The 17,080-nt window shown below is 44.5% G+C and overlaps 3 protein-coding genes and 1 long non-coding RNA gene across 5 annotated transcripts in view; 1 reads left to right on the forward strand and 3 right to left on the reverse strand.

Annotated features, from left to right (window-relative positions):
• Positions 1 to 5: 5 nt before the first annotated feature.
• On the reverse strand, positions 6 to 4,974 carry LOC147040983 (uncharacterized). Of its 2 annotated transcripts, none has more exons than XR_015062976.1 (6): positions 3,208 to 4,974; positions 2,413 to 2,497; positions 2,178 to 2,295; positions 1,634 to 1,864; positions 1,342 to 1,454; positions 6 to 1,176 (listed from the first exon to the last, which is right to left on the reverse strand). It is a non-coding gene; the product is annotated as an uncharacterized LOC147040983 (long non-coding RNA). The 2 variants fall into 2 exon arrangements; XR_015062975.1 differs by having other exon boundaries at positions 1,634 to 1,887.
• On the forward strand, positions 221 to 5,072 carry nsun2 (NOP2/Sun RNA methyltransferase 2). The gene is made up of 19 exons (XM_085901199.1): positions 221 to 486; positions 746 to 903; positions 983 to 1,087; positions 1,159 to 1,264; positions 1,351 to 1,422; positions 1,498 to 1,582; positions 1,667 to 1,862; positions 1,950 to 2,024; positions 2,181 to 2,311; positions 2,431 to 2,504; positions 2,584 to 2,714; positions 3,014 to 3,110; positions 3,233 to 3,426; positions 3,498 to 3,590; positions 3,665 to 3,800; positions 3,958 to 4,038; positions 4,142 to 4,280; positions 4,371 to 4,410; positions 4,505 to 5,072. The coding sequence occupies exons 1-19, from the start codon at positions 421 to 423 to the stop codon at positions 4,806 to 4,808; spliced, it is 2,283 nt and encodes a 760-aa protein (XP_085757325.1). The 5' UTR covers positions 221 to 420; the 3' UTR covers positions 4,809 to 5,072.
• Positions 5,073 to 5,358: 286 nt separating this feature from the next.
• Positions 5,359 to 17,080, reverse strand: part of sox4a (SRY-box transcription factor 4a) — a 191,876-nt gene continuing 180,154 nt past the window's right edge. Inside the window, exons 14-15 of the transcript XR_015069230.1 lie at positions 7,267 to 7,393; positions 5,359 to 5,419 (exon numbers count right to left, since the gene is read on the reverse strand). The gene's annotated coding sequence lies outside the window, so the exon portion shown is untranslated. The remainder of the gene's footprint in view (positions 5,420 to 7,266; positions 7,394 to 17,080) is intronic.
• ube2ql1 (ubiquitin conjugating enzyme E2 QL1) lies at positions 10,457 to 16,704 on the reverse strand. The gene is made up of 3 exons (XM_085901185.1): positions 16,379 to 16,704; positions 15,139 to 16,060; positions 10,457 to 11,968 (listed from the first exon to the last, which is right to left on the reverse strand). Exons 2-3 carry the CDS (start codon positions 15,841 to 15,843, stop codon positions 11,837 to 11,839), a joined length of 837 nt encoding a protein of 278 aa, XP_085757311.1. The 5' UTR covers positions 15,844 to 16,060; positions 16,379 to 16,704; the 3' UTR covers positions 10,457 to 11,836.

Here is a 17,080-nt window from a genome sequence, read left to right on the forward strand (position 1 = left end):
AAAACAGGTTTATTTGAAAAATGACGATTAAAATGAACAAATCATAGGATAATGATTCTCCGGCACGCCACAGTTTATGTCTTCGTTTTCAGGCTCGCAGTAAGCAACTTATATTGAATAAATACAAAAACAACAACAAAAAAACATAAACGTTGTTCTTCCATTCACACGGACATAAATGCATTGATTTCCAAAAGTATTTCGTTCAGGCATATTTTGTCGCTAGCTAAGAAGGGTCCTGATTCACTTGCGCCACAAACTACACACGCTTCAAGTCTTTAATAGCTCGATGCAGCTCTGCGGTTAAAAGCACAATATTACAATTTCACTCTTCTTACCGAAGTTGTACACCACTTTGAATTGTTTGCGCTAACCACGCTGCTTCGTATACTTTACTCAAGAATTTCAATCTTCTCCAAAATGGGGAAAAGAAGCAGACAGAGACAGAAAAACCAACCTACTGGCAGAGACCACAGAGACAACGCTGTAAGAGTCCTTTTTCTGCTGCAACTCTTGGAAAAAAAAAACTCGTGTGCTAGTAGTTGCAATCTCCAGCCTTTTAAAAAAAAACTGCTGTGTTGTTTATACTGGGGCCTACAAACAACTGTAGTTGCTAACAGTGCAATACAAAGCTCATTTTGATTGCTTTATTACCACAGGCTAAATGTAGTTCATTCAAATGATCCGATGCCCTTTATTCCAAACCAGAAAGAAAACAAATATGTGGAAAACTCTTGTTTTTCAGGGCTGGGGTGCTGGTTATGCTGACATTGTTAAGGAAAACAAGCTGTTTGAGCACTACTACAAGGAACAAGGTTTAATTCCAGAGGGAGAGTTTGAACAGTTTATGGATGCCATGAGAGAACCACTTCCAGCCACCATACGCATCACTGGATATAAAAGGTAAGATGGCTACAACATACGGTGATCTCCCATTTTTTTAGGATTGCATCGACGTCTGTCCCTCTCTTCCTGGTTCCAGCCATGCCAAAGAAATTCTTCACTGCCTGAAGGAAAAGTACTTTAAGGAAATTCAGGATTTGGAGATTGACGGTCAGAAGATCGAGGCTCCGCAGCCTCTCAGCTGGTAATCTTCATCCCGAGATGGTTGCAACAAGCATCCGTCACAAGAAATGCTCACTCCGCCCACTTTTCCAGGTATCCCGATGAGCAAGCCTGGCACACCAACATGAGTCGTAAGATTATCAGAAAGTCTCCCCTGCTGGAGAAGTTCCATCAGTTTCTTGTCAGTGAGACGGAGTCGGTGAGTTTGCGCAAAGCGAAAAACCAAACGGTGTTTTTAAAGGATGACCATATAGCAGACTAAATTATTTTCTTTACCTTTTGCAGGGTAACATTAGCCGTCAGGAAGCCGTCAGCATGATCCCGCCGCTTCTCTTGAAGATTGAGTCCCATCACAAGGTGACAAGATTCATTGAGATGCACTCGCAGAACTGTACAATAAAGACACCTATGTTTTTTTTTTTGTGTGTGTAGATTTTGGACCTATGTGCAGCTCCTGGCTCAAAGACAGCTCAGCTGATTGAAATGCTTCATTCTGACATGGACGTGCCCTTTCCAGGTACAAAACAATAAAAGTGTTTTGCGTGCTCACGTAACAAATTCAACTCACAAGTCAAGGCGTGACTGTACCGATACGTTCCAGAGGGCTTTGTCATCGCCAACGACGTGGACAACAAGCGCTGCTACCTGCTGGTGCATCAGGCCAAGCGTCTCAACAGTCCTTGCATCATGGTGGTCAACCACGACGCCTCCTGCATCCCCATGCTGCAGATCCAAGACGCGGACGGAAAGAAGGACATGCTCTTCTATGACCGGATCTTGTGCGACGTGCCCTGCAGGTCTGAAGAAATGTTTCTTTTTGTCCTAATATGGAAAGAAATGGGCTTGTTTGCGGTGCCGTTTATCAAGACTCTGTTTTCACGCAGCGGGGACGGCACCATGAGGAAGAACATCGATGTGTGGAAGAAGTGGACGACCAGCAACAGCCTGCACCTTCACGGGTGAGCGGAGGCAGCGATTATGGGTTTAGGCGCCCTCTTAAAGTAATCAAGCAGTTTTTTGTCGTCGTTGTTGTTGTGGTTAATCAAATCGCTTTTTAATGGCTATGGCGAGTGCTCTTGCGGTGCTAATTGTAAAAGTTGCTTTCCACTCACAAGTCTCCAGATGCGTATCGCCGTGCGTGGCGTCGAACAGCTGGCTGTGGGTGGCAGGATGGTCTACTCCACCTGTTCCCTCAACCCCATCGAGGACGAAGCTGTCATAGCGGCACTCCTGGAGAAAAGCGAAGGTATCAAACGGCGTTTGGTGGTGGTGGGGGGGGGGACAAGTTCAGCTCCTGATGTCACTCATGATGTGTATGTGTGTGTGTGTGACCTTCAGTTTACTTACACTCGCTTGTCCCATAAGGAGCATTGGAGCTGGTCGACTGCTCTTCCGACATGCCCGGCTTGAAGTGGATGCCCGGCGTGACTTCCTGGAAGGTACGACGACAACAGCAAAAGATGCTACGATGCCAAATGATCGGATAACGCGCTGAAAAGAATTGCCCTATCTCCCCAGCTGATGACGAAAGAGGGCAAGTGGTTCGCCGACTGGTCTGAGGTTCCCACCAGTCGCCACACTCAAATCAGGCCCACCATGTTTCCACCAACAGATGCGGAAAAGCTGGCCGGCATGCATCTGGAGAGATGGTACGGCTTGCCCATACACTGAGCTGAGAGAGAGCATCACAGTTGGATGAGAGTGACAGGTTCTAGCCTGCAGGGGGCACTGTTGCCACATACTTTGGTTTATTAAATGCTTGAGGGGAAAAGTCTCAATTTAGCTCTATATCAGTGTTTACCAGGTTTTATTTGCGCCAAGGCACATTGCTTTAGCAATATCACCAAAATAAATACTCAAATAATGATACGCTTGTCTGCATTTAGTGACATAATGACTTGTGGGAAAACGAATGAATTGGAATTGAATCTGAGTCTGTTCTCCTCAGTATGAGGATTCTGCCGCATCACCAGAACACGGGAGGGTTCTTTGTGGCTGTGCTCATGAAGAAAACCCCAATGCCATGGAACAAGAGATATCCCAAGGTACTTTCTCTTTTCACAGATGATCTGTGACTCACCAGAAGAGAGAAAACTGAGAATTCAGTTCTCCTCCTCACAGCTGGTAACAAATTACACTTACCTCGACTTGTCCTGCTCGTTTCCAGCTGAGAAAAGAGGCCTCGTCTGGCTCCGAAGCCCAAACGCAAAGGTCTCCGGTGGCTCCCGCGGAGTCTCCCAGTCTCCCCGAAGGAGAGCAGATGCAGGTAGGCGGCGCTGAAAGCAAAGCAGACGTGGAGGAGGCCCAGGAGGGAGCACCCAAAGGAGCTTCTTCCAGTAATAAACAAGATGGCGTCTGCGCGTGAGTCACACTGCTTGAAGAAAGAACAAAGAACAAATCAGACTAAATTCCAGACTCTTTTCATTCCTTAGACCACCACCCTCCAAAAAGTTGAAGCTTTCTGGATACAAGGAAGATCCCTTTGTGTTCCTCAATGAAGATGACCCCGTCTTCACCAGCATGCAGTGAGTTTTTTTTTTTTTTTATTCCATCAAAAAGATAGCAAGTCCAAATTAACATCTCATTGAATTTGCTCTAGATCCTTCTACAACTTGTCTCCAAACTTCCCCAAGATGAACGTGCTGACCAGAACGCACGAGGGCAAGAAGAGACACTTGTACATGGTGTCCAAAGAGTTGCGCAATGTCATGCTCAACAACAGCGAGCGCATGAAGGTGCCTGACATGCCTATTAAATATAATCCTCATTAATTATGGAATCCCTGATTATGATTCAGGAAGTGGACTACTGATGGTATAAATAGTAGCCCACTCCAAAGACTTGACTGATTATTATTATTATTTTTTTTATCTGTCCAAAACTCCCATCTAGGTGATAAATACAGGCGTGAAAGTGTGGTCTCGCAACAGCGATGGCGAAGAGTTTGGTTGTGCCTTTAGATTGGCCCAAGAGGTGATTAATGATGAAATATCCTTCACTTTGTCTTGGAAGAACGTAATTCAATTACATGGGGAGAGTATTGGATTTGCTAAATCACCCCTCCCGTCCTCCTCAGGGTATCTACACCTTGCAGCCGTATATTCGCTCCAGAATCGTCGCAGTGAGTGTGGAAGACATCAAGGTGCTGCTAACTCAGGAAAACCCCTTCCTCAGCAGATTGGAGGATGATGCCCGCACTCAAGCCCAAAAAATAGGTGCCCTCAACAACAACAAAAAAAAAAGTTCCAGCCTACAGTACATCATTTTTTGTCTTAATTCTTAATCAAATTTTTTTTTTTTCAAAGCTATGGGCAGTATTGTGTTGAAGTACATTCCCAATCCCAAGTAAGTATTTTTTGGTGTGTTTTGGACAGCCGGGTTTTTTTTTTTGTTGGGGGGGGACAGCTGATTTCTGTGTGTTCTACCTTTCCTTTGCCAGTAAGCCAGCAGAGCCTCAGTGTCCCATCCAACTGTGCGGCTGGAGAGGAAAGACGTCCATCCGGGCCTTCGTCCCCCGCAACGAGAGGTACCATTACCTACGCATGCTGGGCGTGGAGGTCTTCCGGGACAAGCAGGGGGCCGGCCGCAAGCCAACAGACGAGGAGGCCAAAGAGAAGGAGGAGGAGGAGGGCGGCGGGGAAGAGGCGATGGCTGACCAGAAGGAGCTCCATTTGGAGAATGGGAGTGAGAACGGATCATCAGAAACCAAGAAAGATGACGACAAGAAAGAGACTTGTGGCTGAAATTGGAAGAAGAAGAGGAGGAAGGAGGAGCTTATTCACAAAAATGTTGTTACAGAAGACAGCTTGGCTGTAATTTTTTTTTGGGAGATCTCCAATGAAGAGGACTTTTTTTGTGATTTAATTACACAGTCTGCTTTAGTTCACCTGCCGAGTGACGTCAACCTATTTCCTGTTTTGCATTTTTAAAGAGTTTTATATTAAGTCTTATCTCATTTGGTACACCTGTATGAGCGGAAACTGAGCTGAATAAAGGTGTGAAAGATTTTTGGTTTCATATTTTGGACTGGCTCCGCCCGACAGATGGGATCATGAACAAGATAAGTGCAACAAGATGGAGGGATGATATTCAACTCATATTTGTGCATGTGGGTGGAGGAAAAAAAAAAAAAGATGAAAAATGTTGTGACTCCAGGGTCATACATTTCAAATATTCCAAAGTCTCAAATGTATTTAAGACAGCGGAGTACAGTGTTTTGTCGGTGGATGGACGAGACATTATTGCCTGGTGGGGTTACCATGACAATGGCTGTTATGACAACAAAGACTCACCTCAGAAGATAGATACCCAACCCTTGCAGCATCCTGCACATGATAGGAGAGCGGGAACAAATCTGGAATTTTGTGAAGCAAAAATGAAATTAGGGAGGATGAAGAAGGAGATTAAAAACATTTTCTTTTCACCTTAAGCAGAGAAGCGCTTTTGCAAAATGATAGAAGCCGCAGGGAAATGAAAATATTATTTGATGTCAGGAAAACGTGTGTGATGAAAAACCTGAATCGGAAAAAAAGTTTAGACAGTGTCAGTGTGTTTTAATAATTTACTAATATTCCTTCAATATCGCTGGACCACATTAACCTATATAATTTTGTAATATATTTTTTTGATAAAACTTGCATTTCTATGGAACTCTTAAATCTTTCATGCTTCTCCACGAAAACACTGCAGCGGAATAAAAGCCATGAGATCACCAATACTTGTCATGAAGTGCACTTGAAGTAGCACAAAGTGGCGCTAATGCATGTTTGTCCCTTCTTCATCCCTTTTCCTCCTCCTCCTCACCCCGCTGATGTGAGACACTTGCATGCTCCATGGCCATTCGTCCACATGCGTTTATGTTTGGGATTATATAATCCAGCAGTTACGCAACGCCACACTGACTGAGCGAGGCGGATTCACCCAACACACACACACACACACACACACACACACACACACACACACACACACACACATAGTGGCTGGAAAATCTTGTGTTTGGATTAAACCAATCACCCCACACACACACACCAGAAGGCCTTTTGCTAAATCTCTGGCTATGCCTGATGGCTTTATCTGATAATTGTGCAAAGTCTGTTCTCATCCTTTGCAAAAATTAGACAATGGCAAAGAAACAAACACGGGTTCCCCCCCCGTCTCGGCCTTCATCTCCCCATTTGATCCGGTGACGCTGCATCTTTTACACCCTTTAATCCTCATTCACTTCCTACGACACACTCCGGGTTTAACATCTCTGCGCCACATTCATCTGGAGTGCGTTACACAATAGAAGAGATGAACAAATTGATGGCCGACCGTGCGACCTGGAGAGGCGCACTTCAGTGCTCTTTACATTTATCGTATCTCTGTGTACAGTCTTCTAAACACACTTAGAGAAGAATATTGTATCTACTTTAGAAAATCCCCCGTGTTGAGTCTGAATGTATTCACAGCGGGACAATACTTGACATTTTGGGGCTAATCTTTTTTTTGGGGGAAATTATTAGAACAAATTTAAAGTGTTGGATTAGAAACCTATTATCATTTTTAAATGTTTAACTTGTCTGAGAAGTCTTGCCTTATCAAGAAGGCTGACTGTGCATTTAGAAATTGATTGGTGGAATGAGGAGCAGGAGGGGGGGGGGTCTTTTTGGGTCTACTGGAGCGGTGAGGGACAACAAGTAAAAGAAAGAAGAGATGGATTAGGCTTGATGAGCAGTGAGAGTTGGCAAGGAGGTAGGTGGGTGGTTGGGGGGGGGGTAGTGGCGGACACAAGGCTTTATTTAGTGCATGCCTGCAGGTGTTGCCTAGTAACAGACAGCGCAAGAGAAGAGAAGCTGAAGAACATCCCTGGCTTTTTGTTTTCCCCTCTCTCTCTCTCCGTTCCCCGGCCTTATATTGCCCCACCACCCCACCCAAAAATGCTCACTATTGACACCCCCCCCCCCCCCCCCCTCAGCAAAGCAACTCTTCATGCCTGACTCTCAATTCTCACAAGCATCGCTCCTCATTAGCAGTCAGCACGGACGGCAGTCAGGAAGGAGACGAGGAAAGGAGGGCAAAGAGAGGAGGAGCCAGCGGTGGAGTGAAAGTCGACATCCGGCCATGTTGTTGCCATAGCATTTGTTGCTTCGTAACACTTTCTCCCTATTGAATCTTTAAAGGAGGCCAAATGTACCCGCGTACAATCACGGCTCTTACCAGAGAGTGCCTCGATAAATCAGCTTAATGTGCTGTTGTATCTCCCGCCATCACGGCCATTTCGTGGATTGATCAAGGTGAGATGGAGGGCACTCTGCAGGGGGGGGCCGGTTATTGGTCTTGCAACCTGGAACAAAATAAACCAGAAAGAAAACAAATCATGATTTCACACGTTCAGACTAAACCACCCAATCTCTGTTGACAAGACATCTTCGGTGGTTTTCTCCTTCTTAATTCCAGGATGTTCAAGAAAATGTAACATTTTATAGGCAAGCCTGCTAGAAGCCGATATGATAAAACAAACCATTTTTTTCCAAGCAGCTAAAAATACATTTTCCACACATGCACTGTGCCATATAAAATATTTATAGTGAGCTTTAGTCTGCTAAGAATGGCCTCGATGCTGAAGCGGGGGAAGGCGGAGCGACTGACTTGCCAAAGCTGACTGTTGCCTCCATCCCGCTGCCAGAGCTTACATAAGAGCTAACTCCCGTTGACACACTCACATGAATGGCACGAGAAGCTCAATGTTGTCCACTCGTCAAATTTAGATAATTGCCGCGACACCAGTACGGGCAATTTACAATCCACTTTTAATTGCGCGATACAAAAAGGAGGACATTTGTTATCTGCAAACGCCGTGTTTGTCTTGTTCTATACATGTGCGACTAAGGCAAGGAAAACACATTCATGATTGAACATTTCCACGTAAGTGGATCCTCGGCTGAATTATGCATGGCCGCCGTAAAGAACAAAATCACATCTGCCTCCGAGCCTGTTTGATATACGACGCAGTTAACGCACAAGGTGAGGTGGATCGTTATTGCAAATCAGACGGAAAGCTGATCAGAAAAATGGAAGACGTGTGTCTATGTGAACGTCTCGCAGCCTTGTGCTTCCCAAATCGCCTTTCTGTGTGTTTGGGAGCAGAAAGAGGACACACGCAAATCACATCTTATATAATGACAGCAATATGACTCACATGGAGATGGGCCAATCCTATAATCTTTAAGCTTTGGGACCTTATGTCAATGTCACTTCCTATTTTTGCTCTTGGATTGAAATTCGGACAAATAACCTTAAATGTTGAATCCCATGAGCTGTTGCATAAAGGGACACTTTTTATGAGACCAATAAATAAATGTTGAATACGGTAATATATGAAAAACATGATATGATATGTTACATTTTAATTTGCTACTCCTTCTCGTGCACCTGCCTTGTCCACTTGGGGGCAGTATAGTCGAGTCCAACACCTGTGAGTATTAACTGTCTGTCTACATGTGCTGCTCCATATTTTGTGGTCTGTTGCTTCAAGGATTAGCCTGTCTATGGAGTTTGCCATTACATGTTAGCGTTAAGCTAGTAGTGTTTAAGGCAGAGCTATGTGGTGGTTTGAAATACTCTATGCATAATAATTCTTATCAACACAGAGTGGCAATAAACTTTTTTGAAGAACCATTTTACAAACAACAAGCTCACAAACACGTTTCATCTCGCCTGACCTTAACTGACGAAACTTTTACTGACTGGAATATTATGCTAGAATTGAATGTTTTTCTTCGCTGCATAAGATTACTGGATTGACTAATGAGAATATTGTGCAGCTTTTGCACGCTCCGGTGTCCACGCCGAGTTTTCAACGTGACCTCGTCAATAATTTGCTCACCGAGGCAGATCCATAGTATGGATTCCATACGCTGCTCAGGTTCTCCTGCACTAATGAGCAGCGGGGAGCATCAGCAACACAAAAACAAGAGCCCTCGAAGGGGATCTATTAATTAGGATTCATTTGTTATGACGAGGGTGTGTGTGAAGACGTGTGTGTGTGTGTGTGTGTGTGTGTGTGTGTGTGTGTGTGTGTGTCAAATGGTTCTGGCAAATTTGTGCACCGCAGCAGAAATATGGTTGTAACCTGCTGAGCATGTGCTGACATAGACAGAATCGGAGTCGTTTTGTAAACCTTTGCAAAAAAAATAACACAAATAACCGATGGGATATGCAACATGGGGGAAATTATCAAATGTCATGTCAAGGGCTGGAATAGAACATAAACAATTCAAAAGTTTTTGGTTGAAAGTAGGACACTGCAGCCTGAAATGGGATTTCACAATGTTCAGCAGCAGATTTAAAAAGAGAAACACAAAACGCAATCATTTTGAATATGCTGTGTATTTTATTGCACATTCTTGTTTGGTCTCGCAAACGAGCCTTTTCTCACTTTTTTTGGACCAAACAATCAGGAGAATGAAATTGTCCAGAGTAGCTGATCTCGGGTCAGATGTGCACATCTGCCGTTGACTGGGGGAACCTTTACCCACATTTAAGTTTTAAGAGGATGAACAGAATGGTGGTGTCGAGATTTTTTTTTTTGCGGGGGGGGGGGCGTGGTGGGATTATTTAAAGTTCCTTTAAGGTGTTGAGGCTTTGCAACTTTGTCCTTCAATACTCCAAATAAACACAAATATCCTTGGTAAGATTTTTTTTTTCGTCCCCCTCTTCCATAATTGTTTTTTTTTTTGTGACAATACCTGCATCATGCTTCCAATGTTCATTTTTGGCAAACCACAAATAAATTAAAACACAAACATTCATATAAGACAATGACATTTGAGGACGCATAAAAAGAAAAGCACGTACCAGACAGAAATTCTTCTTCACCCTTCAAAAACAAAACAAAAAAAAGACAAGAGAAGCAGTTTAAGCAGTTTGCATTTTTTGTTTATCTCTGCGTTTTTTCTTAGTTTTCTTGAAAAAAAAGAAAAAAGAAAAATATACAGTAGGTAGCTACCAATCACAGTTGACATGCAAATATAATACAACATAACCAGCTCAGTTAGTGTCTGCTAACTACAAGTCTAAATCTAGAGATCCACAAAATGATTGGCTTGAAACCAGCAAACACTCAGCTAAGAGATATTTTGTGGTACAATATGAAGTCAATTTACAGTATTTCTGCACTGGCGAGTCAAGAGAGGACTATACAATCAACCCTGAAAATGAAACTTGTTACATGGACCCCACTTGGTCATTTCATTTGTAATGAAGCATAAAACAAAACACACACAAGCATCCTCCGTCTGCCCTTCTTTTCCTAAAACAAACACAGCGGGGGGGGGTCACGCAACATGGACCCAAATGCCAGCGGGCGGAGGAGGAAGCCGAGCGGGAGATTTTGACATCCTCCATCTTTTGCTACTCAGCCTCACGTCTCTCTCTAATGACGCTTGACGGAAATGTCAGTCCAATTAGCGGCTTTGCTTCTGACATTTAACTGGCACATGGCAGAAGCCGAGCTCGACGCGTCGCAGACGCCTGCCTGAGTGGCATCGTAACGCGCGGCGTGAGCAAAAGTATCGGGACACCGACTCCATGTTTTTATTCTATCCGTTAAGTTGTCAACGCAGGTTTCGGTTATTTTACAACTCACTGACATTTCCAAAAAAGCGACCCCCCCCCGCTGTGTCTCTCGGCTTGCCCCCATCCTAATATTCCGAATGTCTCTCTCCGGGCAATCATGTGGTGCTCTGGAGCGTACATTCATTGAAATGGCAAGCCCACCTTGTCTGCATTTCAAGCTGTGCAGGTACAGTAGGTGTGTTCATAGCACAGCGGATTTTCTGCTGGACTTTGGTTGTTTTTACACCAATCGTACACACACACACAGGCAAAAAAAAAAAAAAAAAATCCCTTAAAAACAGTAACGATTCAGGCCTTAGAGTCATTCACAGTTCAGTTTTGTTTTAAAGGGCTGTGTCCCTTTCACATATTTGCACTCAAACACAAAAAATGTCTTCTCGCTCACAAAACGATTGACTATCATTCCATGTATCATACAAAGTCTCTGCATAATGCAACGTGTGACTTTTTTTTTTTTTTCTTTTCCATTAGAAATCAATATCCATCTACGCAACAGTGAGTGCTAAATTTAGCCACGAGAGACAAAGAGAAAGACAGTGGGCGAGCGAGAGAGCTGGGAGGGAGGTGATGATGCTTCATGTACATTACAATCTTCATCTTGCATCCAAGTGTGTGCGACCGCACAGTCGACAGAAAAAGGGAAAGAAAGGAGCGTAGGAGTGGGCGCGCTGCCCGTCTATTAAACATTAACGGCTTCATTTCTATGCAAATGAGCCTACAGACACACGCAGACGACCGGAGAGGAATGTCGAAAGGAAGAGGGAGGGGTTGGGCGTGGGGAGGGGTGAGAAAAGTGCAACCGAGTTGAGTCGGTCCGCAGCTCCTACACGGTCATGAGGCAAGAAAAAAAAAAAAAAAATGCGGAAAAGCAAGAAATGCATTCTCAAATGCGCACGCACACACCTCCCTCTCAGGCCTTTCCCAAAATGGGGGGGAAAAAAAATTCCCTGGGCAAGTCACTGGAGAAGTGGTGATGATGACGACGATGATGATAGTGATGACTTGTCTGCATATTAAAAACGAAATCCCGCCCCCCCCCTGATTTACACACGCACACACATACATAAAGAAAGCTACAGCAAAAAGTGAGTGTGACAGATTGTTGAGTTAGCATGGTGTCATTTTGCGCGTGGAGGTCAGGGGTCGGCTCTCAGCCGTCTGACACGGGCGGAGACACCCAGCCGTACTTCTCGTGGGTCTTCACCAACGACTTGAAGGTGGCTTCGGCCTCTTTACGGCTGAAGGCCTTCTTGGACTTGCCGGCTTTCCGACATATACGTCCCTGCAAGAGAAAAAAAAAAGATAATTTTATTTGATCATTTCTAATCACCTGTAAAAAAAGACAAACATTATGATGAAAGAAAATACATTAAGTCAATCAAAACTAAATAACACCTTTGACACTATTTATTCACCTGTCTATGACATTTTGCATTATGTGATAGCATTAAGCTTTACGGCATTCTGATTAATATTGCATTTCTGGATTATTGACTGAATAAAAACGGCATTATCACATGGTGTCAGCGAGACCGCACGGGCGGTATAAATCTGCCCACTAGTCACGCGGCATGCGCCTCGTATGATCTACGGCTTTGTCGTGGGTTTGCTACCTCTCACTTTGTTTTATAACACTGCACCACTTTATTGGCTGGCGGCTTTCTGCTCAAACTAATGAAACAATGTTTCCATGGCTGGCCTTTCTGAATGCTGCACTGCAGCTCAAATAGAAATACTGGCATAATATTATTATACGAGTGCCGTCTGTGCCTTTAATCCTCTTTATTGTAGCGTGATTTACATGAGAAATGAATGAGCCGTTATGGGGTTACTTTATGAATGCATGAATGGTTAGAACACGTGTTTGGGAACAGTTCATAAAGAAATGTGATGAGGAACCATGCCATTTTGGAAGTTCTTGTGAAATCAATCAACCAATGACATGTGAGAGGATCCAAAACGTCGTAATGTTGCAGACATTGTGGTTGGGTTCTGGTGGCAGCGGCATCACGTGATGCATGTCTTCCACATCACACAAGGTTGCTCGTGACACCTCAAAATGGTGCCTGTCGCCTCGCCGACGTGCCTCATTATTGCCGACTATTGTTCAAGACTTTGCTGCCATGGCGATGCGTTGGCAAGGAACATAACCTCACTTTTTTTTTTTTTAACGAGGTCTCTCCTCTGCCATTGGTTTGTTTCCTTATTTGCAAGCGTGTAAGAGGGCTGGTGAATGTGTCGACCTTACGTAAAAATCTGTGACCCCGAGCGTGAAACACGTAAATTGAGCATTAATTAGCCGCATCGTGCTCTCAGACACCGATGAGCAAAAAAAAAAAAAAAAAAAGGTGTTGCAGTGTTAGATAGATGGAAAGTCAAAATATCCATTTTGGGGGAGGGAGAAAGAGTTTAACGAGCGAGCGCCCGAGGCCTACGAAGTCCCATGTCAGTGTTTATCTATTTGGGCAAAGTGCTCGCTTGTGGGGAGGGATTTGCACAGAGTGGCGGCTAGCTAATTATATGAATGGGAATCGGTCAATGGACGGAACAGGACAGGCACGGCGAGCTTTCCTCGCATGTTGGGAATCGGCCCTAGGGGACTGGAGGTAGCTTGTTGCATAACGCGGGCATGAGCTCAGGTCATGATGAACAAATACCTGATCAATAGTGGCCGCATCACATCCGGAACTGATAGTCGGGTCATTAGAAGATAAAATCATGCTTAACAAAATGTTAGCATTAAAATCTTATGCTAAGCCGTCAGAGCCAGAAATGAAATTTTGTATTCACGTCACACTTGAAAGTGCTTACACACTACAGTTAGCATTAATGGGATGCTTCATCAAACTAACACTGATGATGTCATCATGCTTGACTGGGACCAGGATTTGCAAATAAAAAAAAAAAAAAGTCGATTTGACTCCAGCTTTTGTGGAATTGGCATGTTCTCCCTGTGCTTTCTGGGATCTTCATGTCTTCCTCCCACATTCCAAAAACAAGAATGTTTATATTCAACTAAACTCAACGAGTTTTGAGTTATCAGCAATTGCCTGGTTGACTAACTCCAGGTTCTATTAGGCCACGCCCATTAAATGCACAACTGCAATTGTGGCTTTATAAAATCAGATGTTACTTTATCAATCGTCATCATCTGTAAATATGTAGCTCTGCTCTTTGTTTTCCAGACAACCACCAAAACTATTTGATGTGCGTCTTCTAACAACGGCACTGCAAGACAAAAGGAAGCGAACGACTCAAAGCGATGACCTACTTAGTATATACGCACAGCGCTTGTGTCTCATTGTTGACTTTCATCTCACCACTTGCTCTTCCTAAAAATAGCGTTTCCTTATGATCAACATCAAAACGTTGATCACAAAAAGGCCTGCAACCAAGAAAGGGGAAAAACACATCGTGTGTATTTCGGATTAACACGGCCTGGAGCGCGTCAGAGATGATCTGCTTGGGACAATGCACGACATGCAAACACCGTCTGTGGAAGACACACAAACGTGTGTGTGTGTCCTGTACATCTACATGAATCAATACTGTTTCCATTAGCTACAAGGAGACACTGCAGCGCAGTCGTCAATCTGCCAACTGGGCACAAATAATCGAGCTCATCTTGAGTAGATTCTTCATGAATTCAACAAAAAGCACAAAATGACGAGCTTGCATAGAGGACAATTTCCATCATCCTGCTAAAGCCTTGTTGACGAAGAGCAAAAGTTATTTTTCCACTAAAGCTCTCCTGGTTATAACGCTGAGTGCATTTGAGGATGCAGCCATTTCTATTGGATGCTGCAAAACACCAAGAGGGGGGGTGGGGGGCAGGATTTGACGGGATTACATAATGGAGTTGATCGAAATCACACAGGTCTGCAATCGTGGCATTCGTGCTGCCTGCTTTTCCATCCCCGGGCGGTCTAATTATGAGTACGTTTGTGATTGTGCGCCGCTAAGAGGGGGGAAAAAAAAGGACACATATCGTGAGTCTGCGTGACTTCCACTTGGTATGCGGGTCTCTGTTGCCAGAGGATGCTGACTGATGAAAGGCAATCAAACGGAGACTGCAGAGAGCTTTGAGAAAGAGAGGGAAGGGGGGGGGGGAGGAGCGTGGCGTGAAACGGGTGCCGTAAAGAAACATCCATTTATCTTCTTTACGGCTTGTCCTCATTTGGGTCGAGAGAAAAGCAAATGTGGGGGAAAGCATGCAAAATCCACACGGGAAGGTCGTGTCAGATTTCAAACCCTGAATCTCATAAATATGAGAAAGATACGTTAACCTCATTTATTTTCTCCCAGTTCATTCATTTTGTCAGATAATAATATGTTACATTGAAAAGCATACCTCAAATTTGGATCAGATTTTTGTTTTTTTCCCTTCAACAGAAAAAATATATAGTGGTGACCTTAAGATTAATTTGATCAATGAATGTATTCTCTTCTCACCTGTCCTTTTACGAGGCTGGCCGCAAACTGCCTCATGACCGCCTCCACCGTGTAGGCGCTGGACCATCCGCGAGGGGTCAACAGCTCCATGCAAATGGCACCGCCGTCCAACACGTAGCCGTTCTCCAAGCGGGGCGTCAGTACCCGCATGAAGGGCGGCGAGAAGGGGAAATTGTCGGGGAAGGTGACGTTAAGCAAGATGAACTCGGTGCTGGTCTCCTTCATGTCCTGCCACAGCGCCGAGTCCTTGTCCACTTGGTGCAGCTTGACGTTCCAGTCGAACAGGTTGTCCTCCACCAGCTCCACCGTGATGAAGTTGTCCCCTAACCTCCGGATCTCCTGGAGCTCCTTCATCAGCCTGCGCGTCCGCACTTGGGTGCAGTGATGTCGGTGAGGGGCGAGCGGAGGGACGGAGGAGGCTCCGGTGCTTTTATTCCCGCCTCCCCCCGTTTGCTGTTGCTGCTGCTGTTGTTGTTTCTCCTTGGCATCCTTGCCTGGCTTCTCCTTGTCCTTGGCGTGCTGGTCCAGCTTCCTCGCCTTAATCTCCGGCGTGCTGAGGATGTTAGTTTCGTTGGCCGTCTGACAGTTTTTGTTATTTTTCTGGTTGCCTTTGGTGCCCTTTAATGAGCCCTGGTGGTGCTTGGGGTCTTCTGTGTCCCGGTCGGGCAGGCGGATCAGACCGATTTTCCGCAGTAGAGTGGCCATAATTTAGTTTATAGGTCTGGATGGGATTTCTCCACCGATCCCCCAACCCCCTGCAGAGGGTCGAGATTGCACCCTTTCCCCCACGCGGATGTTCACTGTGGAGTTCACCTTGCTTGCACCTTTCACAAGATCTCACCCTTCACTGCAGCCTTCAGGGGTGATCACAGCCCACGATTCTGCGCTTTTCCTCTCAGTGCATCATCACAGCACAGCGTGACTAAAGATAGAAATCGAGAAACAAATAAAGAAGATCTTAATCTCTTCAAGACAACCTCCGAAACATTTTTTTTTCCCCCCCCGGGATTCAACTCCATCCCTCCCCCGCCTCATTAACATTGTAGCCGCAGTACGAACGGACGATGATATATAAATGACAAACGCTGCACGTCATTACATCAAAATATGTTGAATTAAATGAATTAAAAAAAAAAAACGCTTATGACATCACGGTAGATGAGGTCAAAAATCGAACACCTGCACACGGGTGTCCCCTTATTCATAAACGCAATTAATGGCAAACCATAAATGTGCTTACCCAAATGCGTAAAATCCACAGGATCTTCTGCAAATAGCCAACTTGGATGCGTAAAAAAGACGAGTCCCGACGATCCACGAGAGCTGCCACGAAGGTGAGCTGCAGGAAAGCGCTTATAATAGTGCGTGTCTTTGTGCGTGTTAAGTGTACTTGTGTATGTATATATATGTGCGTGCAGCTGCCGCAGCTCTCGTAATGCAGGGGATGACGCGCAAGCAGACCAACTTCAACACTCAGCCCACACGCGCTCACCCAGTAAAGACGCCTTTCAAAGTAAAACTCGTCACATACGAAATATTCGTTTGTGTGCACTGTTCAGATTTAAATGCTGCCAAACCGTATAGAATAAACCATGTCAAAATAGGCATTACGTGTTATTGAAAATGTGGCATTTGATTCTATACAGGTAATGTTGGATAATGCCACATGCACAGGACAAAATAATACATTTGAATATTTCAATCAGGATAGTTGTCACTCGTCATCAAATCAATCATAGTGCATTATTCGTGAGTCGTGACACTTCGCATCGTGATGACGACAACTCTTTTATTGCGAAAGCGGTGGTAACGTTTCCTGTTCATTTAAGGATTGACAGGCACTATTAATTCGTACTTTACCCTCATATTTTATTTAATCTCGTATTTATTTACTACGAGAATAAGTACTTTTCTCACACCAAAAAATATAAATAATTTACAA

Source organism: Syngnathus leptorhynchus, chromosome 20 (assembly GCF_054491065.1).
Source record: "Syngnathus leptorhynchus isolate UIUO chromosome 20, UIUO_Slep, whole genome shotgun sequence".
NCBI lineage: Eukaryota > Metazoa > Chordata > Actinopteri > Syngnathiformes > Syngnathidae > Syngnathus > Syngnathus leptorhynchus.

Excerpts from the sequence above, each read along its gene's own strand:
- nsun2 (XM_085901199.1), top strand. The coding sequence starts at position 421 with ATGGGGAAAAGAAGCAGACAGAGACAGAAAAACCAACCTACTGGCAGA. Across the intron at positions 1,265-1,350 it reads TTGTCAGTGAGACGGAGTCG|GGTAACATTAGCCGTCAGGA; the intron begins GTGAGTTTGCGC and ends TACCTTTTGCAG. Across the intron at positions 1,423-1,497 it reads AGATTGAGTCCCATCACAAG|ATTTTGGACCTATGTGCAGC; the intron begins GTGACAAGATTC and ends TTGTGTGTGTAG.
- ube2ql1 (XM_085901185.1), bottom strand. The coding sequence starts at position 15,843 with ATGGCCACTCTACTGCGGAAAATCGGTCTGATCCGCCTGCCCGACCGG. Across the intron at positions 11,969-15,138 it reads CCAGCCTCGTAAAAGGACAG|GGACGTATATGTCGGAAAGC; the intron begins GTGAGAAGAGAA and ends TTTCTCTTGCAG.